Genomic DNA, 26867 nt, shown 5'->3' with positions numbered 1-26867 from the left:
ATAAATTAGACTCGATTAGTGGGGGATCTGGTGACGCTGATTTCTTGAAGCTGAGGTCCTTCGGTCAGGGACACTGTGAACTATTTTTCAAATAATGTAATTCCAATCTAAATATTTATATTTCCTTTTTCAGCTGAAACAAGTGTTGCTGGTGAAGTTTGTTTCACACCAAGGATCAATCTGCTCTCCTTTGATTTTCATAAATTTCAACGTGCTTTTTTTCTATACTTATTCTTAATATTTCCATACATTTTTTATTAATTACCACGAAGCACCGTATATTTTAAATAATCTCGCATAAACATTTATAAACAATCATCTAGCCATAAATGTTTTACTCAACCAAATGACAATTATTGATCTTCACTTTCAGAAACATTGGGTGCTGACAAAGATGATGCAGCATCACACTAATAATACTACAATTTATTATTTCAGAAATATGCTGCAGATTGCAAAATCAATGCAATTGTTTTGCCAAAATCTATTTATTCATATTACATTCAAGAATAAAACATCACCTCTTACAATATCAATACCAATAAAAATATAATATTTACGCTTTTTCGCCAAGAAAAGCACCCCTTAATAACCCATCCAAACTCCAGCTCCAGATACCTATGAAGGTCGCGCGAGTTCTCCGCATCTTCTTAAGTAGGTATCTAATCAACACTTCCCACCCAAATCCCCCCTGATCGTAAGGACCTGGCCAGGTGTTGAACAAAGGGATCGTTGAATGAAAAACATGCCAAGCCCCAGGCTGTTTTTCTGGCGCATCTAACGTCCCTATCGACAGCCAACCCAGGATAGTGTGCGGTCAGATATGCTATGCTATGCTATGCTATGCTATAGCATCATCAACGTGCACTGCCCACACGAAGAGAGATCCGACGACGAGAAAGAAGAGTTCTATGCACAGCTGGAGCAGACATACGATGGATGCCCACTGTGGGACGTCAAAATCGTCATCGGTGACAAGAACGCTCAGGTAGGAAGGGAGGAAATTTATAGACCGGTCATCGGACCGGATAGTCTGCATACCGTATTGAACGACAACGGCCAACGATGCATAAACTTCGCAGCCTGCCGTGGAATGGTAATTCGAAGCACTTTCTTCCCCCGCAAGAATATCCACAAGGCCACATGGAAATCACTTAATCAAGTAACGGAAAACCAAATCGACCACGTTCTAATCGACGGCAAATTCTTCTCCGACATCTCGAACGCCCGCACTTACCACAGTGCGAATATTGAATCCGACCACTACCTCGTTACAGTATGTCGCGCTCAAAACTCTCGACGGTGTACAACACACGTCGGAGTCGTCCGCCGCAGCTAAACATTGGGCGGCTACAAGACGGTAGACTAGCCCAAGACTACGCGTAGCAGCTGGAAGTGGCACTCCCAACGGAAGAGCAGCTAGGCGCAGCATCTCTTGAAGATGGCTGGAGAGATATTCGATCCTCCATTGGAAGCACCGCAACCGCCGCACTAGGCACGGTGGCTCCGGATCAGAGAAACGACTGGTATGACGGCGAATGTGAGCAGTTAGTTGAGGAGAAGAATGCAGCATGGGCGAGATTGCTGCAACACCGCACGAGGGCGAACGAGGCACGATACAAACGGCCGCGGAACAGACAAAACTCGATTTTCCGGAGGAAAAAGCGTCAGCAGGAAGATCGAGACCGTGAAGAGACGGAGGAACTGTACCGCGCTAATAACGCACGAAACTTCTATGAGAAGTTGAACCGTTCACGTAAGGGCCACGTGCCCGATATGTGTAAGGACATAAACGGGAACCTTGTTACAAACGAGCGTGAGGTGATCCAAAGGTGGCGGCAGCACTACGAAGAGCACCTGAATGGCGATATGGCAGACAACGATGGCGGTATGGTAATGAACCTAGGAGCACGCGCGCAGGACATGCGACTTCCGGCTCAGAATCTCCAGGAAATCCAGGAGGAGATCGACCGGCTGAAAAACAACAAAGCCCCTGGAGTAGACCAACTACCAGGAGAGCTATTTAAACACGGTGGTGAGGCACTGGCTAGAGCGCTGCACTGGGTGATTACCAAGGTTTGAGAGGATGAGGTTCTGCCGCAGGAGTGGATGGAAGGTGTCGTGTGTCCCATCTACAAAAAGGGCGAAAAGCTGGATTGTAGCAACTACCGCGCAATCACATTGCTGAACGCCGCCTACAAGGTACTCTCCCAAATTTTATGCCACCGACTAACACCAATTGCAAAAGAGTTCGTGGGGCAGTACCAGGCGGGATTTATGGGTGAACCCTCTATCACAGACCAGCTGTTCGCCATACGTCAGGTATTGCAAAAATGCCGCGAATACAACGTGCTCACACATCATCTATTTATCGACTTCAAAGCCGCATATGATACAATCGATCGGGACCAGCTATGGCAGATAATGCACAAAAACGGATTTCCGGATAAACTGATACGGTTGATCAAGGCGACGATGGATCGGGTGATGTGCGTAGTTCGAGTTTCAGGGGCATTCTCGAGTCCCTTCGAAACGCGTAGAGGGTTACGGCAAGGTGATGGTCTTTCGTGTCTGCTATTCAACATCGCTTTGGAGGGAGTAATACGAAGGGCAGGGATTGACACGAGTGGTACGATTTTCACGAAGTCCGTTCAGTTATTTGGTTTCGCCGACGATATTGATATCATGGCACGTAACTTTGAGAGGATGGAGGAAGCCTACATCAGACTGAAAAGCGAAGCTAATAGGATTGGACTAGTCATCAACACGTCGAAGACGAAGTACATGATAGGAAGAGGCTCAAGAGAGGTCAATGTAAGCCACCCACCACGAGTTTCTATCGGTGGTGACAAAATCGAGGTGGTTGAAAAATTCGTGTACTTGGGTTCACTGGTGACCGCCGATAACGATACCAGCAGAGAATTTCGGAGGCGCATAGTGGCTGGAAATCGTACGTACTTTGCACTTCGCAAGACGCTCCGATCGCCGCCGTACCAAACTGACTATCTACAAAACGCTTATAAGACCGGTAGTTCTCTACGGGCACGAGACCTGGACGATGCTCGTGGAGGAGGCGAATGAACCACGAGTTGCATCAGCTGTTGGGAGAACCATCCATCGTTCACACCGCGAAAATCGGAAGACTGCGGTGGGCCGGGCACGTAGCCGGAATGTCGGACAATAATCCGGTGAAAATGGCTCTCGACAATGATCCGACGGGAACAAGAAGGCGAGGTGCACAGCGGGCAAGGTGGATCGATCAGGTGGAGGACGATTTGCGGACCCTCCGCAGACTGCGTGTTTGGCGAAGTGCAGCCATGGACCGAGCTGAATGGAGAAGACTTTTATGTGCAGCACAGGCCACTCCGGCCTTAGTCTGGTAGTAATAATAATAGTGTTGTTATACAATGTGCTTTACTTCTTGCAAATCTCTCAAAATAAATTAAAAAACTATGAAGATTACAATGATTCCTTTGCAACTAGAAAAACCACTACATATTTTGGGGGGTATCTCATTAAATCTTAATTACATGAATTAATCACTTTACGAATTCCAATAAACATGAAAAATCATCCATATGCGTTTATCGAAACTAATAAGAAATGAGTTTTTTAATGGTTACTGCCCCTGGGTCGAAAGCCGGAAGCATTCAAACGACGCTATCACCCTCGCTGCCGTCACCAATGCTGCTGTCATTATCAGGTGAGGGCAGGCTGCAAAAAAAAAAACAAAACGTGCTCTCGATACTCATAATTTGCTCCACCAGCAGCAGTAGCAGCCACCAGAAGTCTCAATCAATGCCTCTCGACACAGCACAGCAGCATAATTCCGCGTGAGTTGCATGTGATCGCGCCAGATCATTATGTTGGGTCTTCAGAGAAGGGAGGGAATAAAATAGAAATCAATCCACCTATCGAAGAAACAGGTGCTTAAGAAATTTGAAGTTTCCAGGGTTCTGAAATTACAACGTTTTTTTCTAAGAGCTCAATGTGTTTCTCAAAAATCTATAATATAATAATGTAAACTTATGATTTTCGTTGAAAAAATGTGTGTGCATCGATACATATTTTCAAAGTTATAAAAACAATTTGGTAATTGTGAAAGAAGCTGTTGTTCAAAACGATGTTATAGAATGTTGTCGATGGTCCATTTTCGTAGAAATTGATCCCCTTTCTGAGTATATTTAAGTGGACGGGCAAAATAATAACAAACGGAGAGTGAGAGCATAAGTCATAATCAAAACAGAGCCCCAAAAGCAAAGACGTCGCCGGGGCAGAGTGGAATTCGCGCCAGCAAAACGGCGAATAAGTGTGAGAAGGAGACCTGCCGCGCGCCGTACTTGACTGCAGGCTTCTGGTTGCGATCGACACCGTCAGTCAGTTAGTCGCGATCCGCGAGCCAACAAACAACAACAAAAATAGTCCGGAAAGATCGGTAGATTTGGTTTGAAAACAAAAGTGGCGCGAATGCAACACTTCTGGTTTCGCGCATTGTGTCTTGGCGGTTTGGCTTTGGCTAAGGAAGCTTTATGGTGTTTTTTTTTGCGAGATCGGCATCGCGATAAACATAGTTATGACCTCCGGTTTCTGGTGGAACTTAGTTTTTGTTTCTGCAGTACCCAATTCGGTTAATATTTGATATCGTCTGAAATTTGCATCTTTTTATTCGAGAAACGAAACCGGTCTTACCGCGAAGTGAGATATAATTAAAATATTGGAGCATGCTGCCCGCAATCTGATTGATTAGTGTTGTTGGTGATTTAAAATCTGGAAACCGGCCAGTAGATTGTCATTTTTGAAGTGAAATTGATGTCCGCTTATCGTAAAATGCGTCAACTCGATTGACCTGCCTGTGATAGCTGACAGACCCGTAGGAGGCAATAATTGACACGAAGACAAAATATCGAAAGCTATGTTAAACGGTTGGTAGATTGATCGCTAAACCGGAAAATGTGCCGAATTCTGGGTCGAAGCTTCCGTAACACAATCAATCTTTAATAATCCCAAGTTGAGTGTGATGCGGAGACTCACAAGAAAAAAGAAGTGAACGGTTTCTGGAAGTTCAAGTGAAAGTCACACAATTACGAAGTCAGGACAGGTGCTTTGGCTTCTTGAACTCCTTGACTTCTTGTGCAGGTGAAATAAGTAGCTGATAATGGAGTGGCAAAAAATGCAACATCGGAATCTGGAATAAATGCTAAGTTAGTGATCAACGCGGCGGACGGTTGATTGAGCGGTAAGTAGACTAATAGGGTCAACCATTTAGAGCAGTTTGGAAAGGAAGTGGCTGATGGATACGATTCGTTAAGGACTATTCAAACTATTTGTTACTTCTGGACCGGACCTAACTCAGCTAAGATGGAGCATATCAAACTTTATTATTTTAAATGCTAGTCATGATGTCCTTGACATTAGAACATAATCAAGAATGAGTGAGTGTAGGGGTGATTGTGCAGAAATTGTTTACTTTTTTAATTGATGGCCCTGACACTATGCAAAAACTATAATTTCGGTTTGAAAATCGGTGAAGTTCTGTAAATTACTGTGTTTATTTCTACACAAACGGTTTTTGGAGAACTGTTAAACATTATTTTTAAAATATTCAGTGAAAATGGACCATACTTTAACAAACTCAATAAAAGTTAAAAAATGCTCCAAGATCCCTAATCTTTAAATTATGTTTGACTTGTCGTATAACAATATGTTTCTTGTAATGATAACAGATTTTACGACCGTACGGATGTTCGAGGTTGGGTGAATTGAACTTACTATTGGGTAGTTTATTTCTTCTGTGTAGCGTCTGGGTTGACCTTTTTAAACAGCTATTTTATTGGCAGCGTCCATCGGAATAGAGGTGTGAGCGCCGGTCCGAAAATCGTCGGTGGCGATGTTTGTTGGCAGCGGCTTTTGGTGTCGAGCCGATTTTCAAGACATGAGCGGGAGAATTTTTTTTTTCACTGAAAAATCTAATGAATTTCCACAGAACAGTTTTCCCAAAATGTTGTTAGGATTTTTTCTGATTTTCCACGATTAAGGTCAAAATTGGTTTCGCTGAAAATATAATTTGGCCGAAAACGACATATGGCCGAACAAGTAACTTGACCGAAAAAGTCGTTTGCCCTAACAGGTTGCTTGGTCAAAATGGTCATTTAGTAGAATAGGTCATGCGGCCAAAAATTCCTTTTGGCCGAAATGTCATTTGGCTAGATGCGTCACACGGCCGAACGTTTCATCAACTGAACGGATAATATGGTCGAAAATGTCGTTCGGCAAAATGGTCCATTCTGGCAATCGACTATTTCAAACATTTGACCTATTTAGCCAAACGGCCTAATGACTTTTTCGACCTAATGACCTATTCTTCCTATTTCTTTATATTTCCACTGATGCTTTCATTCTTTGCCTGTTCTCACTGCGGCATGTCTCGTATCAGCTGCACTGCTTGCCTACGTGTTGCAACATCAACAAATCTCCCTTGGCAAACATTATTAAATAATTTTTCACAATTCCTCCATGTTCAAGTAATTTTGTTTACTTTATGTTATATTTATGTTTAAATGGTCCCTTGTTTAAAGGGTACTTAAAATTATTTGGTATACAATTGGTATACAAACATCACCACTTTATTCAATTGGGAGAAAGTTATGAATCAAGAACAAAAGGGTGCCGATAACCGACCACCTTCCCCTACAGTTAGTGGTTAGTTAAATGTTAAATGTTTCTAAAACTAATGTGTTTATTTCTATTGCAAAAACGTAAAAGCTACTGTCCTTTAACTAAGTGACAATCAATAAATAAATTGAAGGCAACCAACAAAAAAAAGATAATTAGTTGTTCTAAAAAGTGGCAAATTGTAAGAGGCTTTAGATAGTGACGTTACGGAGTACTAATTCGTGTACAGTCAACTTTCGTTCGTTGGGCTAAACCCGTAGCCCACTTAGTGAAAGGCTTTCATTAGTTGGGCTGAGACGTCAAAGCTTAAAACGCATTGAGGGACGCATCGATCGTTTGTTATTGTCAGGATCGTTGCAGAAACGTTTATAAGTTTTTTCAATTTATGAAAAGTGAAATTTATTATTTTGGTTGTTAATCTTGTTTTCGATTTGTTCTTGGGTAAGTATTTATTTACATGGTAAGCTTTATTAAGAAGGGTTCAATGTGCATATGATTACGTGATCACTAGGTACAAAAATGGATGACACCCATGCAAAAATGGACAAAAAACGAAAAAATATCGTGTTGACATTAGTGGAAAAGGTGCGTATAATAGAAGATTTTGAATCTGGAGGCGCAACGCATGATACGCTAGGGAAGAAGTACGGTATAGGATCTTCTACTGTAACCAGGATTATACAGAAAAAAGAAACGATTCGAGCAGCAGCGGAGAAATTTACCGAATATGGGGTGGATAACCGAAAGACATTGAGGGAGCAGAGGTTCCCTTTGCTGGAAGAAGCTCTCTATGTATGGATTCTCCAGCAGCGACAGTCTCATATTCTGTTAACGGTGGAAATTCTGAAAACAAAGGCGGAGCTTTTGTTCAAGCTGTTGCAGGATAAAGGGCACTACGTCGTGCACAAATTTTCGGCCTCAGACGGCTGGATGCATCGCTTCAAGCAGCGGTTTGGATTGCGGGTTAAAACGGTAGCGGGTGAAAAGGCATCTGCAGATGTTGGAGCATACCTGAACTTTAAAGCGATTCTACAAAAGAAAATTCGTGATATGCAGCTGTCGAACTCTCAGGTTTTCAATGCAGACGAATCTGCACTTTTTATCAAGCTCTTGGCTACCCGTTCTGTTGTTACGCACACTGAAACCATGGCGAGTGGGCGAAAGCAGAATAAAACCAGGTATACGTTCATGCCAGAGACGATGGTATTATATAGAGACACGCGGAGAGAATAAAAGCAATTCTGGCTTCACGGCCAGCAGACAAAAAAATTCTGTGCGATCGGCAACGTAAAAATTTGTTAGAACTTGAAGTGACTCTCAATGTGAGCAGTTATTTCGTTTGCTCCAATTACATATTTTCTCTTCTTTAGCACCATTACCTTATATTCAATAATAAATATGATTAAATACCTTATATAAATATGCTATGAGAACTTTGAAAACATCTTCATTTACTTAACTTTTCAAACTTTTTTATAATTTGTATAATGTTGATTACAATACTTATCTTGCATTTAGTACCGATTGGTAATGTTTGTTTACTTTGCTCGTTTGGTACCGCGTTTGACGGTTCGTTTGGTACTTTCGGCTTCACTGTTTGCGGGTCTCTATCTATAAACAACGTCTCTGGTTCATGCCATGTTCTAATATTGACGGATCGCTTAAGCTTCAGTTGCTTTTTATTGGAACAGCTGCAAAGCCACGGGGACTGAACACAGCAACACTACCCGTATCGTATTGTCATTCCAAAAAAGCTTGGATGACCAAACAGTTATTCCGTCATTGGTTCTATGAGGAATTTGTCCCCGCAGTGCGGAAATTTTCTCTCGAGCAAGGCTTTGAACCAAAGGCATTGCTCGTGCTTGACAATTGTACCAGTCATTATGATCTAGACGATCCTCTGCAAAGTGATGACGGGCTGATTCAGGTTATTTACCTTCCTCCAAATGTCACCTCTGAGTGTCAGCCAATGGACCAATCGGTTATCAATGCAATGAAGCGGAAGTACAAAAGAAAACTGATGTTGAAGCTGATCTTGGAAAACGAGCATTTGACATTCGAAGATCGTTTGAAAAAGATTACCCTTCAGCAGTGCGTCGTATGGTTGGCTTCTTCTTGGGATGAAATTTCCGCTAATACCATCCGGAATTCTTGGCGCAAATTAATCGATGATTTGCCGAACGATACTACCGACGAAGGGACGAACGCAGGCGATGCGGATTTCAAAACACTCATTGCGAGTATCGACCATCTTTCAGGAACTAGCACATCTGACGAAGACATCGATCTGTGGATGAAGGATCAAGTGTATGATGCTGACCATAACCCAGATTGGGTCACCAGTGAAGTGTTTTCAGATGAAGAGATCTTGTCATCCGTCCTTCATAAAGGTCAACCGAAAATGCACGAGGAATGGTTGGAAGAATCGACAGAGAACAGTAACAACTCTCTTGATACTTCCGCTACAAATACCGAAGATCCAGAATTTGGAGACGCAATTAAGTCACTTGATTGCGTAATTCGTTTTGTGAAACACGATGCAGCAGAAGTTTGTCGTTTGAACGCTCTACGCACAGAACTCATTGAAGCGGAATGGCTAAAACGAACATGTTGAAGAATTTGGCTTTATTATTGAAATTTACGCTTTGTTTTACTTGAATTTTGAAATTGAAATAAACTTGCTTTCAAATTGTTTTAATTTTTATATGGCTATTCAAGTTGTACATCCCCGAACCCCTTGACAGAAATTTGACACTGTCAAAAAAGACGTTTGACTTCGATGTAAGTGGGCTGTAGCCTAACTAACGGGAGCCCAGTTTTAACGAAGCCCACTTAAAGACAGCCCAACAAACGAAATTCGACTGTATTTAGATCAGTGGTGGAAATGTTCGCCTCACGAGTATACTCGCGAGTGAATTCACGTTATATTGATACATGCGATATGTGTGGGTTTGTTTACATGGATATTTTAGTTCATCGAGGGCTCGCAAACAAAAACGACTATGGATAGGAATTCATTGAGAGTCTATGACATAAGAAAACACTGCAATGTTTTGGTTCGCGAGTAAAGCAACGCAGCATTGTTCAGAAGAAGAAGAAGTTTTACTCGCGAGTCTAGATGCATGCATTGTATGAACGTATAATTAAACAAAATATTATGGCGTAGTTTCAAACTGATATTACCAGCTGAGCTAAAGTGCGTAGCGAAGGGTGTCGATAAGTTGTCTTGTCACCTGGTAATACGGGTGATACGGAACATAAAAGTCGCTTTGTTTGAAACAATGTTGAACAGCATTTATTGATAATTAGACATGGCCCTTCAGATCCGGAATCGTTAAAATGATCCGGATGTTTGATGTAAGTAAATGATTCGTAGCTCACTTTTGACAAATCCGGTTCACCAATCTGTAAATTATCCGAACATTTTGATACATGTGGTATGTTTCAAGTATATTTAGAAATACACAATTATTCTCAATCCGGAGGCGAGCCAGCCTCGGGCTGCAAGTCTCCTAAATAAAGACAAAAAAAAAAAAAAATATTCTCCATCCACTATACCAAAAGTTTTGAGAAAGGTGAGAAAGAAATTCAAAATGTACTAGGAATTTATTATCGATAATACACCTCTTCCAGGTCCCAGTGATCCATCCTATTAAATAAGCTAAGGCAACTCACTTGGGGTCTTTTAAGCCCATCTGGCGATTATGTGGTCACTATTCATTAAATTTGGAAACATTATCAAAAAAAAAAACAACTATGGTTTCATCTTTTTATTTCTTTCATTGGCACTGCATTGCCACTGTGTGTTGCCGTCTTGGATTGTTAACTGTAAGTCACAGTTGGAGCTAAGCATTAGCCGATTTACTTTTAACTAGTAACATTCGGCGGGAATTTCGGTACCATTATTTGCTATTAACCATAGTCAACTCTTTGTACAATCCTTGAATGAATCCAAAATTCATCTAGCTATCTAACAATCTGATAAGAGGCAGTTCACATATATCGTGGAAAATTTTGGGGAAGAAGAATGTCTTCCAGAAGGGGAGAGGTCTCTGACCACCGTAGATAAATTTGTTGTCTTCGATTCGAACACCTCCACATGCCAAATTTGGTTCTACTTGCTTGATTAGTTCTTGATGCAGAAATTTCTCTCTTTTCTCTTCCAGAGTGGGAGAGGTCTCGATCCACCACAGAAACATTTCTTGTCTTCAAAAACCATCATTTTGGCTCCGTTCGCTTGATTAGTTCTCGAATTATGCAGAAATGTCTGCTTCATTTATATGAGAGCCCCTCTTTCCAGGGGCGGAGAGGTCTCGAACTTTCTCAGCAAATACTTCCACATCAAAAATATCGTTCTAAATGCCTGATTAGCGCTCGAGTTATGTAGAAATTTGTTTTTATTTGTGAAGAATTCCCTCTTCCATAGAGAAGTGTCGAACCACTAGAAACATTTTTTGTCTTCGAAAACCTTCACATGCCGAATTTGGTTCCGTTTGCTTGATTAAATTTATGCAGACATAACCCAACCCCCACCCAAGAGACAAATTTTTAAGAAGAATTTTTTTTTCGAAAAAAAAAGTTGGGAAACCACACCCCCCCCAGCCCAACTTTCTGGCTACGCCACTGTCTCAAGCTATGTAGAAATTAATGTTTAATTTATATGGGAGCCCTCCTTTTCCAGAAGGGGAAGGGGTCTTGAACCATCGTAAGAATCTTCCCTCCTCGGCTCCAAAATCTCTATATTTTTCGGTACTGGTTCGGTTCGGTACGATCAGTTCAGCAGTTTCCAAGTCTATAAGGGTCAGACAGACAGAATTTTATTTTTATGTAGATTGGAGAAGAAAATAAGAAAAAGTTGTTTAAGAATCTCGAATGAAATGAAAGTCTTCAGAAAACACGAAAAAATAGGATTTAAAAATCTTACGTTTATTGAAAACATTTGAAACAATGTACTTGTTTGACAAGTTATTTTACATAAAATAGTTTGGAAATGAATCATTTTGAATTCGTATCGTTTGTAATTATTATTCTTGATGTAAACGAGTCCTTCATTCTATCTCTTCTTTTTAGCACTGGTTAAAACCAGTCTTCAATCTTCTATTTCTCTTTAAGTTTCTACTTCGGTTTTATATTTTTGCTCGTACTCCTTTTCGACAATTCCAGTTTAAACTGTTGTGTGTTTCGATGAATGTTGTTCACATCATAAAGCAGGTGCTGATGTTGGAAGTTCCTCCAAAGTGCTTTTATCTTTGTTGAATATGTATGCCAGCGCTGGTTTTACAAGTGTGCTGTTTGTTCGTACCTTGAGCACATCCTGTAGACTTTTTGAGCTCAGCTTGTTTCTCGATTTGGTTAAAATTGAACCAAAAAGGTTGAAATCCCTTTCTACAGAGCATTGGGTCGCAGGTACACCAAAAATTACTTTTGCGACCATCCACAGCTGCGGCTCCTCAAATCGTTTACCCGCCCAATACTGAATTATATTGAAAGGCTTATCAGCGTCAATTCGAGCCTGATATTGAACACTTCTTAACTTCAGTTCCAGTGTTGTAAGTTGAACCGTTTGAGAAGCCCCGGATCCAATTGTGCGAGTCAAATATTCATTCAGACTGAATTTATTGGATGTTGGAGATTCGGTAGTTATTTCGTTTAATGAAGTATTTGCGGCGTTTGAATCATTTTCATTGGGTACATTACCTCCGGGTTTGATTCGAGCCCAAATTTTCAAACAAAATTTCTGAAAAAAATAACATTGATTATCCAATAAAACACATCAATTGGGAACACATTGAAGTGTTTAAATTTGAGTTAGTATTATAGAGGATTCTTACCACAACGTCATCTTTCTGCGCCGCAGAGAGCAAATTGGACCCATTGAAATTGAGCCGAGGGTCAAAATACACAGCCGCTCGAAAAATGCGATTGCAGAAAAGTTTCTGCTGACGTTGATCCATTGCTGTAATTAAATGTGCTTTGAACCTGTTGGAATTCTCCAACTCCCAAATTATGCCGTATGCTCGAATCCATTCGACGTAAAAATCAGAAAGAGTGTGCTCGAGTTTCTGAACTGCGATTGTACATTGATACAGCGGATTGAATGCGGTAACATAATCTTCGATGAATCCCCAATAGTTGGACAGGTCTGTAAGGTAAAAATGAGAGCTTATTAATATACGTACAAAGCATATCATATGTGAATGTGTTTCACCTAAATCCGGGTACTGCGTTCCTAGCTTCTCGAAGAACGATCTTCCCTTACTCAACTCCAGAAGCATCTTATAATCCGAGTTCCAACGAGTTTCATTCGGAAGCGGTGGGTATGTCCCTCCTTCGCTTACGTCGAAAAATGTTTTGTACTCAGTCGACCGAAACTTTTCCACCTTCTTCCTGATCTCTCGGTGCTGCTTTGTGTACACTCTGCTTACAAACGTCATGGACTACCAGCTGGGTCGTATGTGCTCCGCATCGGACAGCCGTAATAAATTCATCTGGCGCAAAATCCTCAAGGACACGTGCCCACTCTTGATCAACAAGCTTCTCTGGAGAATCGGTATCGAGCACATCTGAGTCATCGACTTCAATTTCGTTCAACGGAATTTTTCGAACTGCTCGGAATCCACATAGTAATCGATTGCCGATTCGCTCTGGGCGGATAGCAACTTCACTAGTTTAACCATATTTGAAGCATTATCTATAGTAACAGCAACGATTTGACAAACGTCGACGCCAAAGAACTTCAAGATTTTAAGCAATTCGTCTTTAAGGTATTGGCTGGTGTGTCGGTTATGCAGCTCAATAATGCCTAAAAAAGCAGAGGAATAAAGAAAAACAACTTATTTATGGAAAAGAATAAAACACAATACTCAAACAATGAAAGAAGTGTTTAGGGAAGATCCATTAATTACGTAACAAAAAAATTGGCTATTTTTAGACCCTCCCCCCCTATGTCACGCTTTTTGTAAAAACGATCTGAAAATTGTGTATGAATTCTCACACTTCAGGCAACCCCCCTCTCCCTCTAAGGGTTACGTAATTAATAGATGTTCACTTAGTACGGATGGCAAAAAGTTTGTAAAAAAAATGCTGATTAGTTTGTGAAACCAGATAATGATAGCCAACAAATAAATTAAAGCTAACAAAGCCTGTTTTTTTGAGCTTACCGAGATTTCGCTTTACAACAGCCCCAGTGTTGTTGATGTACTGACAGTTGATACCAAGCATACTTCGGTACATTTTCGAAACGATGTCCATCTTGAGTGAAATCATCAACCCATGCAGCTCCTGAATTATAAGGCAATCGATACCCTCTGCCGCTTTCGCCACATACTGTTTGATGTTGTGTCTGTTGACAGTTAGATTGAAAGCTTTTAGCAATGGTTCCACAATTTCTTGGAAACCATCCCATTCCGTGAATTCGAAAGGAAGCCCATGTATGGTAACCATTTTTACCACTCCTCCTATCAGTCTTTGTTTCGTCATCCGTATCGTTATCGCTGGTTCCGCATTCGAGCTGCTATGCTTCGCAGCAGCTGGACCAATGCATAGGAGTTCATAGGCAGCTGGGTGACACAGCCGGAAGTGACGCTCGAAGTTTGTTTGACGGAACAACTTCTGCGAGTATTCACAATTATCCACCAACACACAGCGAATATTATGTTCCCCATTCACAAAAAGCTCCTGTGTATAGGTTCTGATAATTGAACGCTTCGAGGGATTTCTTGATTCACCAGGTTTTCGCTCCACTGTCGTCACTTCGGTTCCCGCAGCCATCACAACAACTTCCATGGTAGCCGGATTACTTTCCGCAACATCTGGCGAATGATATTCACTGGACTCATCCATTTTTAAAGGCACTTCAGATATTCACACCCACACGCCAGAAATTCTTCATCGGACGGCATTAAAAAACGAAAACAGCGAAAAATCGACACAGCACAGCTAGCGCGGCGGCAACGATGACACTCAACGCATTCGATCATAACATTTGGAAAGAGCTTATTTTTAATATGAAGAATTGGAAGTAAACAGTTGAGAAAAGTATTTTGAGATATTCTCTAAATGTATTGCCTGATTTCTTTTAATATGAATAGCAAAAATACACTAAATTTAACAGTTTTATTGTTTTCATGCAAACATTGTTCCATGTTTTTTTTTTTCGGATATATTTTCCCAGTGTCTACAAATTTCGTTTTATATATCACATCATTATTATTCAATTATTTTGAGTCATAGTAGTTGATGATAAAACTAATTTTAGTATAATTCAAGTAGAAATAAACAAAAAGTCGGTCGTTGAATGCATAAAGCTTCTTCTTCTTATATGGTTTTACATTCCAACCGGAACTTGGCCTGCTTTTTAACTTAGTATTATATTACTGAGAAAATAGTTATTTATTGAAAGCTTTTCTATGCCCTCCATTAAAAAAACATAATGGAAATTTTAAAAGTTCATTGGTAAATAACAATTCTGTTTCCGGCAAACGGTAATATGTAATAGGCACTTTTGAAAACATCAGCTCTATTAGAGAGTATATGGTTCATTTGGGACGCGATGAACTCTTCATTGTGGAACACATGTCAAAACATGACTCACGAGTAAAAGCCATGCTTGTTTACAAATGCTCGTGAACCAAAACAGGTTAGATATTTTGACTGCAGATTGTTCGCGAGTAAACTGCTAAGAAGGAATAAAAAAAAAGGAGACATGTTCACGTATTTCCACCACTGATTTAGATCCGGAAAGTTTACCTTTTCCTTACGACCTTTCAGATTTTCTCGACAGAAGTGTTTTTTTTTTTCTTTATGTGATGTTTGATATTTGGATCAGTTCTTCACTTCTCGTAAGTACCAAGGACAGGGGCACTTGAAAGGGGGAAGGGACTTAAAATGGCCACCCTCAGTTCCAACCTTGGATCCGTAGGCAAAGTTTGATTAAAGAATGAACATTAAGTCTAAAATAATCAACATTTAAGTAAAATTTGGTTTGAATTTCAAAACTGGTCGACGAAGGTAACATGGACAAAATATATGTGAACAATTTTAGTGTAAGCTGATCCAGAAACTTAGATCCAGTCGAACAGTAAAGATCCAGGATGGCCATTATTGGTGGCCTTGATGCAGGACCTGTTGTCGTTGATGCATTGCTCTCCGGATATGCTGAAGATTTCGCCATTTTAACCCAAGATTTCCTAAAACTTGTGCTAGATTGACCGCAGGTTTATGCAACCGTAAACTGGACTGAACAGAACGCCTGGTAACAGTTGAAAACAATATAAAACCAGAACGCTGTTATTCAGCTGGAGAGCTTCATTGAAGTTTTCTAAGGCAGTATTTTCAAACTTGCAGTGCTGCAATAAACGACCAAGAGATAGATGGAGCGGGTTAAGCGACATTGTTGGAATGGGGTAGGTGTGGTGAACTCCCAGCTGACCTTATTGGAAACCCAGGTTAAGGTTCCCGGGTTGCCTGGGAGAATTCAAGAAGAGCCCGAGCGTCTCGAGTTAAGGGTCTTATACCAAGTTTATCCCTATCCCCAAAGCTGTGCAAGAACCACGTGTGTGCTATTGATAGCCGAGAGACGATTTGCTTGTCCTTTAGGTTGCTCAGGTCCATCCAGGCTGACGTGGTCCCCTTGATTCTCCGCAGCCATCCAGTGGTGGAAGCTCTCCATGACATTTCCCAGTTCTTCTTCCAACTTCGTTTATTTGGTAGGCTCAGGCGTGTATAACACTTTACGGAGCCATGGTTCTTTGTGATATATACAATCAATATCATTTTATTATATAGTTAATAAGAGAGGGGAAGGAGCCAGCGTACTCGTGGTGACTCGTCCATTTCCCAGTTGTCTCGTACTGTCTTTCTAATCCAGGTTTTTACGTCTCCCACAAGGACATTTATTGCAAATCGCCGACCTTGATAGCAGACTCCGGCAAAGTGATCGGTCGTGGTGTTGCTATGCACTCCGCAGTGCCCCGGGGTTCAGGCAATAGTTGTATTCGGGAGCATGTTTGCTAAGATACCTTGAATCCAGGGATGTTTAGGCGTTTCGCTCTATGGTGCGGAGATAACACTAGCAGAGTCAGATAGAACGTGGATGGGCTTTGTGAACGGGACAGAGCCGCCTCGCAGCTTAGTGTTCATTAAGCACTTCCACAGTTATTAACCGCGAGGTTTTTAAGCCAGGTTACCACTTTTGCATTCGTATATCATGGGGGTAGCACTATGATACTTTTATGCCTAGGGAAGTCGACACAATTCCCAATCCGAAAATTATCTAGACCGGCACCGGGAATCGAACCCAGCCACGCTCAGTATGGTCTTGCTTTGTAGCCGCGCGTCTTGCCGCACGGCTAAGGAGGGCCCCGCTACGCTGCGCTACTTTAGAATAAACAGATAAATTGATCAAAACAAAAGTATTTCATATGGTTTCAAATTCATATGGTTCAGATCCTGCGAACTCGCTGGCCACTTTTAGCCGGACATGAACCCTGAAAACCCCTTAGTTGGGTTTTCTTCACTTTTTAAGCCGGCGTCTAATCCTGTTGTTAGACCCAACCGCTGGTATTGAAATAACAAAGTGCCCACATTTCGACCTCGTTTTGTAGAACTAATTCTCAATACGTATTTATTATTATATTTTTTTTAATTCATTTATGTAGCAGTTCAATTGTCGGACCCTGTATCTTCTGGTCCTTTCATGCATGATCATCATGATTTTGTGTTCGTCGGATACCAGGCGTTCTGATTTATCTAGTTGACTTTCGGGTAATCCTGCGGTCAATTTAACACAAGTTTTCGGAAGTATCTCTGCAATAAGCCTATCTTTCAATCAGAAGGAATTTAGGGTTAGATTGGCGACTTTTGGGGTATGGTCTGGTAAGGATAGTATTAATTTTTATTCTCAAAACAAATTATGGAAGGTCCCAAGGTTGGACCTGAGGGGGGGCATTTTTAACCCCTCCCCCTTCCAAGTGCCCCTGACCTTGGTCCATGCGACGAGTGAAGAACTGATTCAAATATCAAAATTCACATTAATAAAGAAAAAACATCTTCAATGTGTAAAAACTGGTGACCTAAAAACAAGCAATACCAGCGCCAGCCGTGTCCGAATGCAGGTCAATTAAGGAAGGGGTAGGACAATGTTGACATGATACTCGTTTTGATAGAAGCCGTGTTATGCCGTGTATATCGTGTAGGTTGATGAATGAAAACAAAATTAATAATTTTAATCAAAGGCCTGACAAAGAAGAACAAAATTCCGGTGATCGGCTAATCGTTCTGCTTACTGTAGAAAACATGTCTAGACGCTATCTAAACTTTTATTTTCTAATTAATTTACTCACCCGCACAAAGCCGACACAAATGTTGATGACCGGTCGATCGCTCTGCTCTGAAGAAAATATGTCTGGACGCGATCTCCGATCGTTCTACGTCCAATATGAAAACGAAAAACCTGCACTCTATCCAATCGCACAAAATTAAACGGATCGCGTCAGATAACTAATCACGTTTAGTCCCGAATTAATTGATTCACTATCCGACTGCACAAAATTAAACTAAACTCCCGGATCCGCATCCGATACGTAGCATGTTCAATCACGAACTAATTTTTTGTTCATACATAAGAAGCAAGCAAAAAGTTCAAGTGATGCCAGTATTATTTTTACGATTCCATACCTTTTCCGGTCTCTGGTTGTAGGGTTGCTAGTAAACAATAAATCGCCCGATCCACTTTGAACACTTTCTTAAATGAAATGATTGGTTGACAAATGAGTGAAAAGATGCGCATTTGTTTGGAAAACTCAGACGTGATCCATTCCTTAAAATTCGCAAGCGAGTTTGTTCATGTGGGAGGGCTCGATGATTGAACATTTTTGAACGATTTTTCCAACACTGTCCTAAACATAAGAGTATAATTGTATTAACCTCATGATATACGAATGAGAAATGGGAACTTAGCTAAGAAAATCACACTACTGGGGATGTACCGCAATAGGGTTACTGCCCTATTTTGGACCCCTAGAGGAAGTGCATTCCAATATATGCTTATATCTATTAAAATACAGGTTCGATATGGGCGGAAATGATACCATTTTAAAGATCAAAGTCTTATTTATGAAACAGTTATTGTGAAATGAGTTTCAGTTAATGATAAATCAGTGAAATTTGCAATTTTCTGAAATGAAAATATTCTTTGTTTTGGACAGTGCAACATATTTTGGACACCCAAATGTACACATTTTGGACACCCCCAATTTTGTCTCTTCAAAGTCGAATTTCTAATTTACCCTGGTCAATTGAGCCGAAGCCAAGTCTTATCTTTCGATTGGCATACATCAATGAGAAGATTCCTGAGTTTTAAATTCACAATTTCGACAAAAATTTATTGTAAAAATTGTAAAAAGAACGTGATTTTCTGTGATGTATATTTTTAAGCGTAACGCATGGTAACGCTCGCCTTCTTGAGCAAACTAACTTCCTCGAAATTTCATCTAAATATCGCTTTTTCGTACGAGAAACCAGTGAAACAGATGCTGAACAATATTAATTTCCTGAAGCCAATGGAAGAATTAGCAGCGGCATTGTTTTAAGTTTGGAAATCATAAAAATATCGCCAGGAGGGTCCAAAATGTGTAGGGGTCCAAATCAAGTTGGTTACCCTATATCATACCCAATATCATTTAAAAAGTAAATGATTTAAATTGGATTTAAGTTCTATTTGTTTTGAATTAGGATTTGGATTGGATTTGGAATTGGATTGGATTTGGAATTAGATTGGATTTGGATTGAATTTGGATTGGATTTGGATTGGATTTGGATTGGATTTGGATTTGGATTTGGATTTGGATTGGATTTGGATTTGAATTGGATTTGGATTGGATTTGGATTGAATTTGGATTCGATTTGGATTAGATTTGGTTTGGGTTTGGATTTGGATTTGGATTGGATTTGGATTGAATTTGGATTCGATTTGGATTAGATTTGGTTTGGGTTTGGATTTGGATTGGATTTGGATTTGGATTGGATTTGAATTGGATTTGGATTGGATTTGGATTGGATTTGAATTGGATCTGAATTGGATTTGGATTGGATTGCGATTGGATTTGGATTGGATTTGGATTGGATTTGGATTGGATTTGGATTGGATTTGGATTGGATTTGGATTGGATTTGGATTGGATTTGGATTGGATTTGGATTGGATTTGGATTGGATTTGGATTGGATTTGGATTGGATTGGATTGGTTTGGATTGGTTTGGATTGGTTTGGTTGGTTTGGATTGGTTTGGATTGGTTTGGATTGGTTTGGATTGGTTTGGTTGGTTTGGTTGGTTTGGATTGGTTTGGATTGGTTTGGTTGGTTTGGATTGGTTTGGATTGGATTGGTTTGGATTGGTTTGGATTGGTTTGGTTGGTTTGGATTGGTTTGGATTGGTTTGGATTGGTTTGGATTGGTTTGGATTGGTTTGGATTGGTTTGGATTGGTTTGGATTGGATTGGATTGGTTTGGATTGGTTTGGTTGGTTTGGATTGGTTTGGATTGGTTTGGATTGGATTTGGATTGGTTTGGATTGGTTTGGATTGGTTTGGATTGGTTTGGATTGGTTTGGATTGGTTTGGATTGGTTTGGATTGGTTTGGATTGGTTTGGATTGGTTTGGATTGGTTTGGATTGGTTTGGATTGGTTTGGATTGGTTTGGATTGGTTTGGATTGGTTTGGATTGGTTTGGATTGGTTTGGATTGGTTTGGATTGGTTTGGATTGGTTTGGATTGGTTTGGATTGGATTTGGATTGGTTTGGATTGGATTTGGATTGGTTTGGTTGGTTTGGATTGGTTTGGATTGGTTTGGATTGGTTTGGATTGGTTTGGATTGGTTTGGTTGGTTTGGATTGGTTTGGATTGGTTTGGATTGGTTTGGATTGGTTTGGATTGGTTTGGATTGGTTTGGTTGGTTTGGTTGGATTGGTTGGTTTGGATTGGTTTGGATTGGTTTGGATTGGTTTGGATTGGTTTGAATTGGTTTGGATTGGTTTGGATTGGTTTGGATTGGTTTGGATTGGTTTGGATTGGTTTGGATTGGTTTGGATTGGTTGGTTTGGATTGGATATGGATTGGTTTGGATTGGTTTGGTTTGGATTGGTTTGGATTGGTTTGGATTGGTTTGGATTGGTTTGGATTGGTTTGGATTGGATTGGATGTGGATTGGATTTGGATTGGATTTGGATTGGATTTGAATTGGATTTGGATTGGATTTGGATTGAATTTGGATTGGATTTGGATTGGATCGCGACCCACCAGTCTACGACCCCCTGGGGGTCGCGACCACAGTTTGGGAACGCATGCAGTAGAGGATATAATTTCAACAAAGAAGTAGAGATTTGTAGCAATGCGTCTATTACGAGCATTCATAGAGGTCATATGCTAATTACGTAACAGCTTATGAGGTCGGCAATTTTCTTACCTTCCATATTAAACAAATATTTCTTCGTAAAAAAATATTGGGAAGAAGGGGTTGACAATCTATATACGAAGCTTGTGTACTGCCCCTTACCAAATTGTTTACTTATATCCACTCTTCATAAATGCAAACTCCAACATAGGCCTATGTTGGCTGGGCTGACACCGGACTATGCTTCACTGAGGATTTAAATTTATGTTGATGATAACAAATGTATCCATGCTCATCCCGACTTCCGTGGTCGTGAAACGGATTCAATAGATGTTTTTCTTCAATTACATACTATTTACAACAAACTACGTTCGTTGTTCCTTCACAAGGTTCCTACACGGCGTACCTTGCGTCCGACAGACATGGAAGTGAGTGCCGTCATTGGCTTATGATAACGGCCTTTTGATTGCGCCATTGATGTGGTCATTGTTTGGAATTCAAGCGGCAAGATTTCCCACATAACTTTGACATTCCTTTAGTTTTATTATTTGGTTAAGCGAATTTTGCTTGCTGAAAGTGAAATGAGCTGGACACGAAGGAATGGGAGTAAGCGCATAATGGAATAATCAAGCAATGCTGAAAAGGGCAGTTTCCACAGCTGATTATGATGATGCTGAAGAGATGTTATTTATACAATAGGTCGTTGGGATGCGACAAAACAACATACACACATAGATGCGCGATTCATTATGTTTTCGCTAGCTATATAGATTCCCAAAGAAAGTTGTTTTTCTCTGTCAACTAAGCAAATTAATATACCTACTGAATGAAATTTGGTTGTAACGATATGATTTTTGGTGGCCATGTTTAGAAATGCAGACTATCAGATCATACCTATACACATTTCCATTGGAAAAATAATTTGAACCACAATATAAAAATAATAGCCTTGTGAGCAAAGGCGTAGGATTGCCAATCCGGAGATGGCGGGTTCGATTCTCGGTCCGGTCTATGATGTTTTCGGATGGGAAACTTTCTCGATTCATTGGGCATAGTGTATCCATTGTACTTGCCACACATGATAGATACTCATGCAATGGCGGGCATAGAAAAGCTTTGAATTAATAGCTGAGGAAATGCTAATAGAATACTAAATTGAAAAGCCTGCCAAGCTCCAGTAGAAATGTAGAGCCATTGAAGAAGAAAAAGAAGTATGATTTGATGCTCTGAAAGGTTTTTTTTATTTTATTTGCCCACTGTCTTCAACATATAATTGTTACACAGATTGTAACTTAAATTAGTAACCTTAACCTATTTATGAAAATAGTCTTACCGATATCAAAATCTAAACTTTCGTTCACGTCATTAGAATGTCTTCAACAACTTAGCAGTGGATTGTGATGGCCATATAAGGTGCGACGTGAGGGGATGTAGAGCAGTGCGCGACGTCGTAGAGAACGGTGTGGAGCGTAAAAATTTACTTGTCTCAATAAGTTTTCGCATTCCTCACCAGGTCAAAGCAGAAGACCCTTCATAGAAATACTCGTCTCGATGTCAGGGTACTGAGTCCAATCAGCTTGTACCGGTGTTCATATGAAGGAAGCCTAACCCGATAATTCCACGGCAGGTTCCTTGAAGCATATCGGACGATGGATCGTTGTACTCGCTCTATGCAGTCCTCCTGCGTCCGGTGATACGGTGCCCAAACTTGTATTGCGTATTCTAGCACGCTTCGGACTATGGCGCAATATACCGATTTGAGAGCGTGAGGTTTCGGTTGTGAGCATTTTCGAGGTTTCGAAAAAGATTGCATACGTCTGCATCTCAATTTATATACATCCAAAATACACCATTTTCCAAAAACGTGACCAAACGGATAGTACCGTCGTGCGGGGCTACTTTTGATTCCGGGGGCTACTTTGGATTTTTGATTTTCTAAAAAAACTAAACGAAAAAAATACCAAATTTGGAACAGAAAGTTGCCATCCATTTATCAACAAGACACCTGGATGGTGATAATGGCAATTTGAGAGTAGCTTATGTTATAATTCTTGTTTCTAAATGTCCAAAGTAGCCCCCGATTTGTCAAAAGAAGCTCCGCACGACGGTATGTTTAGATTTCTGGTGTTAAGACGTAATGCTAAGTAGCATGTGTGTTCATCATCTCCCACAACAATGTCCACGATCATCTTTTCTGCATGACCACAAAGACGGGCGTTCGACATTCCCATCATCATAAGTGCCCATCTCAACGGGCGACACCATCTCGATGAATAGAATGTAGTTACCCAGACATTGTCTGTGAATGGAATCCAGCGAAAGCGTAGGTATGCGGTAATAATATGATGTGATCATGTCGGGCTACCGTGGAGAAAGGGTTTAATCGGCTGTGTCTGGAGCTTTTCTTAAATTTGTTCAAATAAAAGCGATTACAATGTTGACGCGAAAGTTTTGCGTTTAGATGAACTGAGCCGAGCGTAGGCGGTTAATTGTAGCCAATTGACAATCCCTGGCCCTAAGGTGCAAAAAACAATTGCACCAATACGGTTATGGATGGTTGGTAGCAACACAAAGTTATATAAACGATAATTGATTAGTTTTGACGTCAATCCGTGCTCCGTTGTTATTTGGACAATTTTACCAACGGGATGAAAGTATACCTATTGCATAAATTGGTCAACACACAACAGGCATCAAAATAATAACGAAAACTTCGTAGTTTTATGCGAATTATGGATGATATGCCATGACTGGGTGTTTTGCTTTCAGTATGATATTCAATCTTTTATATGTACATAGAAATCGGGCGCTAAAATCTGCTATTGTAAAAGTCCAGTTCTTTGAAAGAGATTTCACGAGTTGAAATGGGTGATTTACATATTAATCAATGAAACGATACGAACGAAAGTCTCTCAACGGTATCAAGTTGTTATGATTACACTCAGGTTTTTTTACACGGTTTGGTTTTAGCCAATAATTAAGACCTTTAGTGTCAACGGAACAATGAGTTAACCTCACGAAAAAAAAGTCACAAAAAATCATAGAAAATTCAGTTGGTGTTTAAAAAGCTGTGAATGTTTTTGTTAGCCGAAAAATTAATGAATTCCATCCGCGTAAAAAACCTGGGTTTACATTGATTAGCATTTGGATAAATAAAAAAAAAGTTTTGTTCGGCATCTTTTTGCTTTTTGTATACCACTGGATCACTCTATAACAGAACTTTCTCTATTATGCCTGGATATTCATATTTGAGATACCAATCAACTCAACTCGATTAATAATTGTCAATGTCTGCATGCGTGCCTACATACTTTCTGGTATTCAGCGTTATCAGATATGATCGTAACAAGTTGTTTTACTCGAGGAATGTCGCTCTCTGAAATTGGCCTGATCGATCATTGTATTCGTAAATTATTGCAAAATCCCCGTTTATTCCCACTTCTGTTTTTGTTCTGCGTCGAAACAAGTGGTAATCATAGTGTTTGAACGAAAGTAAATTGAATTGTATACAATTTCGAGCTGAATGGGTTTCCTATTCCTTCAGCAACACTGGTTCACTATATAGGAAAGTCACGTGTAAAATGATGAAAATCATAAAAACAGAAAAAATCACTCAGAGATGAGCCAGCCTAGAGCTGAAAGTCTCTTACGAAAGACAAAAAAATCAGACTTGCATGGGAATTAGTTGACCAGTTTATAACGCGCATTCTCTCCTATTATGCAGGACATCGCCTGCTGGGTTATACAAATGGGATCCAAAAGTGTGTAATTCCTCCAAATAAATATGTATATGGATGTGAACATTCAGTGTGGTAACAAAAATCTCATACCAATATTTCTCAGATATGGTCGGAGTTCTTTAAATCTGCCCAATGCCCAAAAATCATCAAATTTTACGAACAAAATAACGTCTATCGGTTTTTATTATTGATTAAGTGTTTCAAACATTTCTCGAATCAGTAATCGAGGATATTCTTCACCGAGTTTTAAAGTTGTAACCGTTCGCGAATTGTTTCGAGGTGATTTTAAAACAAGGTGGCTTAAGCGCCACTCTCGAAGAGAGACCACCGGTCGTGTTCCCTATTTGCCCGACTTTTACAGACCCTTTACCTCTGGGGACTCTCGGACGGTCGCTGGCTCCAAAATTACTTACGCTTAATATTTACTTCCCCACTTCCCACCTACCTGAACTCGCTTAACCCACTGAAAAAAGAACGGAAAGCATCTTTCGAAGCCAACTTTCAAACTGTAGCCACGGCAAACGCAATGGGAGTGAATTTTCCCAGCCCCGTGAAACGCAATACAAATTTAAAACTCAAACTAACTTCGAAGTACACAACGTTTATTCTACTATTCGGGTTGGACTATTTTAACGGTACGGAATGGAGAAAAAGAGCTAAATCATGGCCATGAAACAACAAGCTCACATACCTGCGCAGGTTTTTGCTTCTCGATGCACTGATGCGTTGGAAGTACTCCGCCGAGAAGATGGCGACGATGTCCTCCTACCAGGTTGTGGCGATGGCGGGCGATTGGCTTTGCCGCAGATGCTGCAGATTGGCGCGCAGCGATGGAGGTCGAGCTCGAGCGATATGGCCGAAACTAAAGATGCGGAGGGAGTGGCGGCTGGACGAAAGGCTTCCGATTTCGGAATCGAGAGTGGTCCGGAATAACCGTTCCCTCAAGCTAGTAGCTTCCTTTCCCTAACGACCCGGCTTCGCGTACCTTTCCGGTTCACCGAGCGAGGACTAAAAGGAAGACTACTAACCGTCGGTTCAGGTTCGGTCCAGCGTACGATTTTTGACGACGTACGGGGACCGCACTCTCGGGAATGATCCACGAGAATTGGCTTGGGGATCTTACCTTCGACGGTTGATTGGCGACCGCCGAGTTTTCGCTTTTAGACGAGCGACATCACTTCTTCTCCGTTTAACTACCTTTACAGGCGGGCCTTAACGCACGCTCGAGCTCTCAATGTCCGTTGGACGAAATGGCGGGCCCTGTAGACGCCACAAGTATTCCCGTACCCGACTCCAGTCGAATACTCAAAATCCAGCCCGTACCAAAAAGCGCAGTGCGCTTTTTTACGTTTCACTAACTAACACGGTTTTCGCGGAATTCAAAAAACACGTCCTAGGGAAGATCCATTAATTACGTAACGCAAAAAATTGACTTTTTCAACCCCCTCTCCCCCCTCTGTCACACTTTTTGTATGAAGCATCTGAATTTTTGTATGGATCGTCACACTTCACTCCACCCCCCTCCACCTTCTAAGCGTGACGTAATTTATGGACGTTCCCCTAATGACATCTGCTACGTTAACTTTTAGTCAAACTAGCCAAAATCAACTTTAAATATTGAAAACTTCCTAATCTACTAGCCAATTATTTTAAATTTGCGCCAAATAAATTTGAAATGGTGACAAAGAGTGCGCGCCTTCGGTGAGTCGATAAAAACGAGCACATGAGAACACTACAACAGTACATGGTCAATTTCTATTTGGATAATAATTTAGTCAAGACACAAACCTCGTAATCGACAAAAAAATTCAAATTTCTTTTCGTCCGGTTTGCAAATTATTTAAGTAATGTAATGTTCCACTATTTAATTAATTCCAAATAATTTTAATTTATGATTTTACTTAAAAAGAGAAAAACGTCATAAATTCTTATTTTGACTTAATCAAAAATTGATCGCAAAAACGTAAAACGTTACAAAGTAGCCATCGAACAAGTACAGTGCGTGTTTTAGTTGTTGCCAAAATAATAAAATATCTATTTGGTATTCGGTGGCTCATGCGCATTTA

General features: G+C 40.5%; 4 protein-coding genes across 10 annotated transcripts in view; 3 read left to right on the top strand and 1 right to left on the bottom strand.

The window, feature by feature from the left end:
• The first annotated feature begins 4307 nt into the window (after positions 1-4307).
• Positions 4308-26867, top strand: part of LOC134205150 (uncharacterized) — a 95501-nt gene continuing 72941 nt past the window's right edge. For 5 of the 7 annotated variants that reach the window (XM_062680123.1, XM_062680121.1, XM_062680124.1 and 2 more), the window contains exon 1: positions 4332-5236. The gene's annotated coding sequence lies outside the window, so the exon portion shown is untranslated. Of the gene's footprint in view, positions 5237-26867 lie in introns of all 7 variants that reach the window. The other 2 variants (XM_062680119.1, XM_062680125.1) reach the window with 2 other exon arrangements.
• LOC134206574 (tigger transposable element-derived protein 2-like) lies at positions 7192-7905 on the top strand. Its single transcript, XM_062682300.1, has one exon. It carries the CDS (start codon positions 7192-7194, stop codon positions 7903-7905), a length of 714 nt encoding a protein of 237 aa, XP_062538284.1.
• LOC134206572 (jerky protein homolog-like) lies at positions 8432-9286 on the top strand. The gene has a single exon (XM_062682299.1). The coding sequence runs from the start codon at positions 8432-8434 to the stop codon at positions 9284-9286; it is 855 nt and encodes a 284-aa protein (XP_062538283.1).
• Positions 11603-14639, bottom strand: LOC134206552 (uncharacterized). The gene is given in 6 exon segments (XM_062682284.1): positions 11603-12409; positions 12504-12814; positions 12881-13071; positions 13073-13269; positions 13272-13474; positions 13833-14639. Coding segments are annotated over 6 exon segments (2121 nt in total). The 5' UTR covers positions 14515-14639; the 3' UTR covers positions 11603-11872.

This window comes from Armigeres subalbatus, chromosome 1 (genome assembly GCF_024139115.2).
Source record: "Armigeres subalbatus isolate Guangzhou_Male chromosome 1, GZ_Asu_2, whole genome shotgun sequence".
Classification (NCBI taxonomy): Eukaryota; Metazoa; Arthropoda; class Insecta; order Diptera; family Culicidae; genus Armigeres; species Armigeres subalbatus.
Note: the sequence above shows the minus strand (reverse complement) of the source record. Positions and strands in the feature narration are given on the sequence as shown.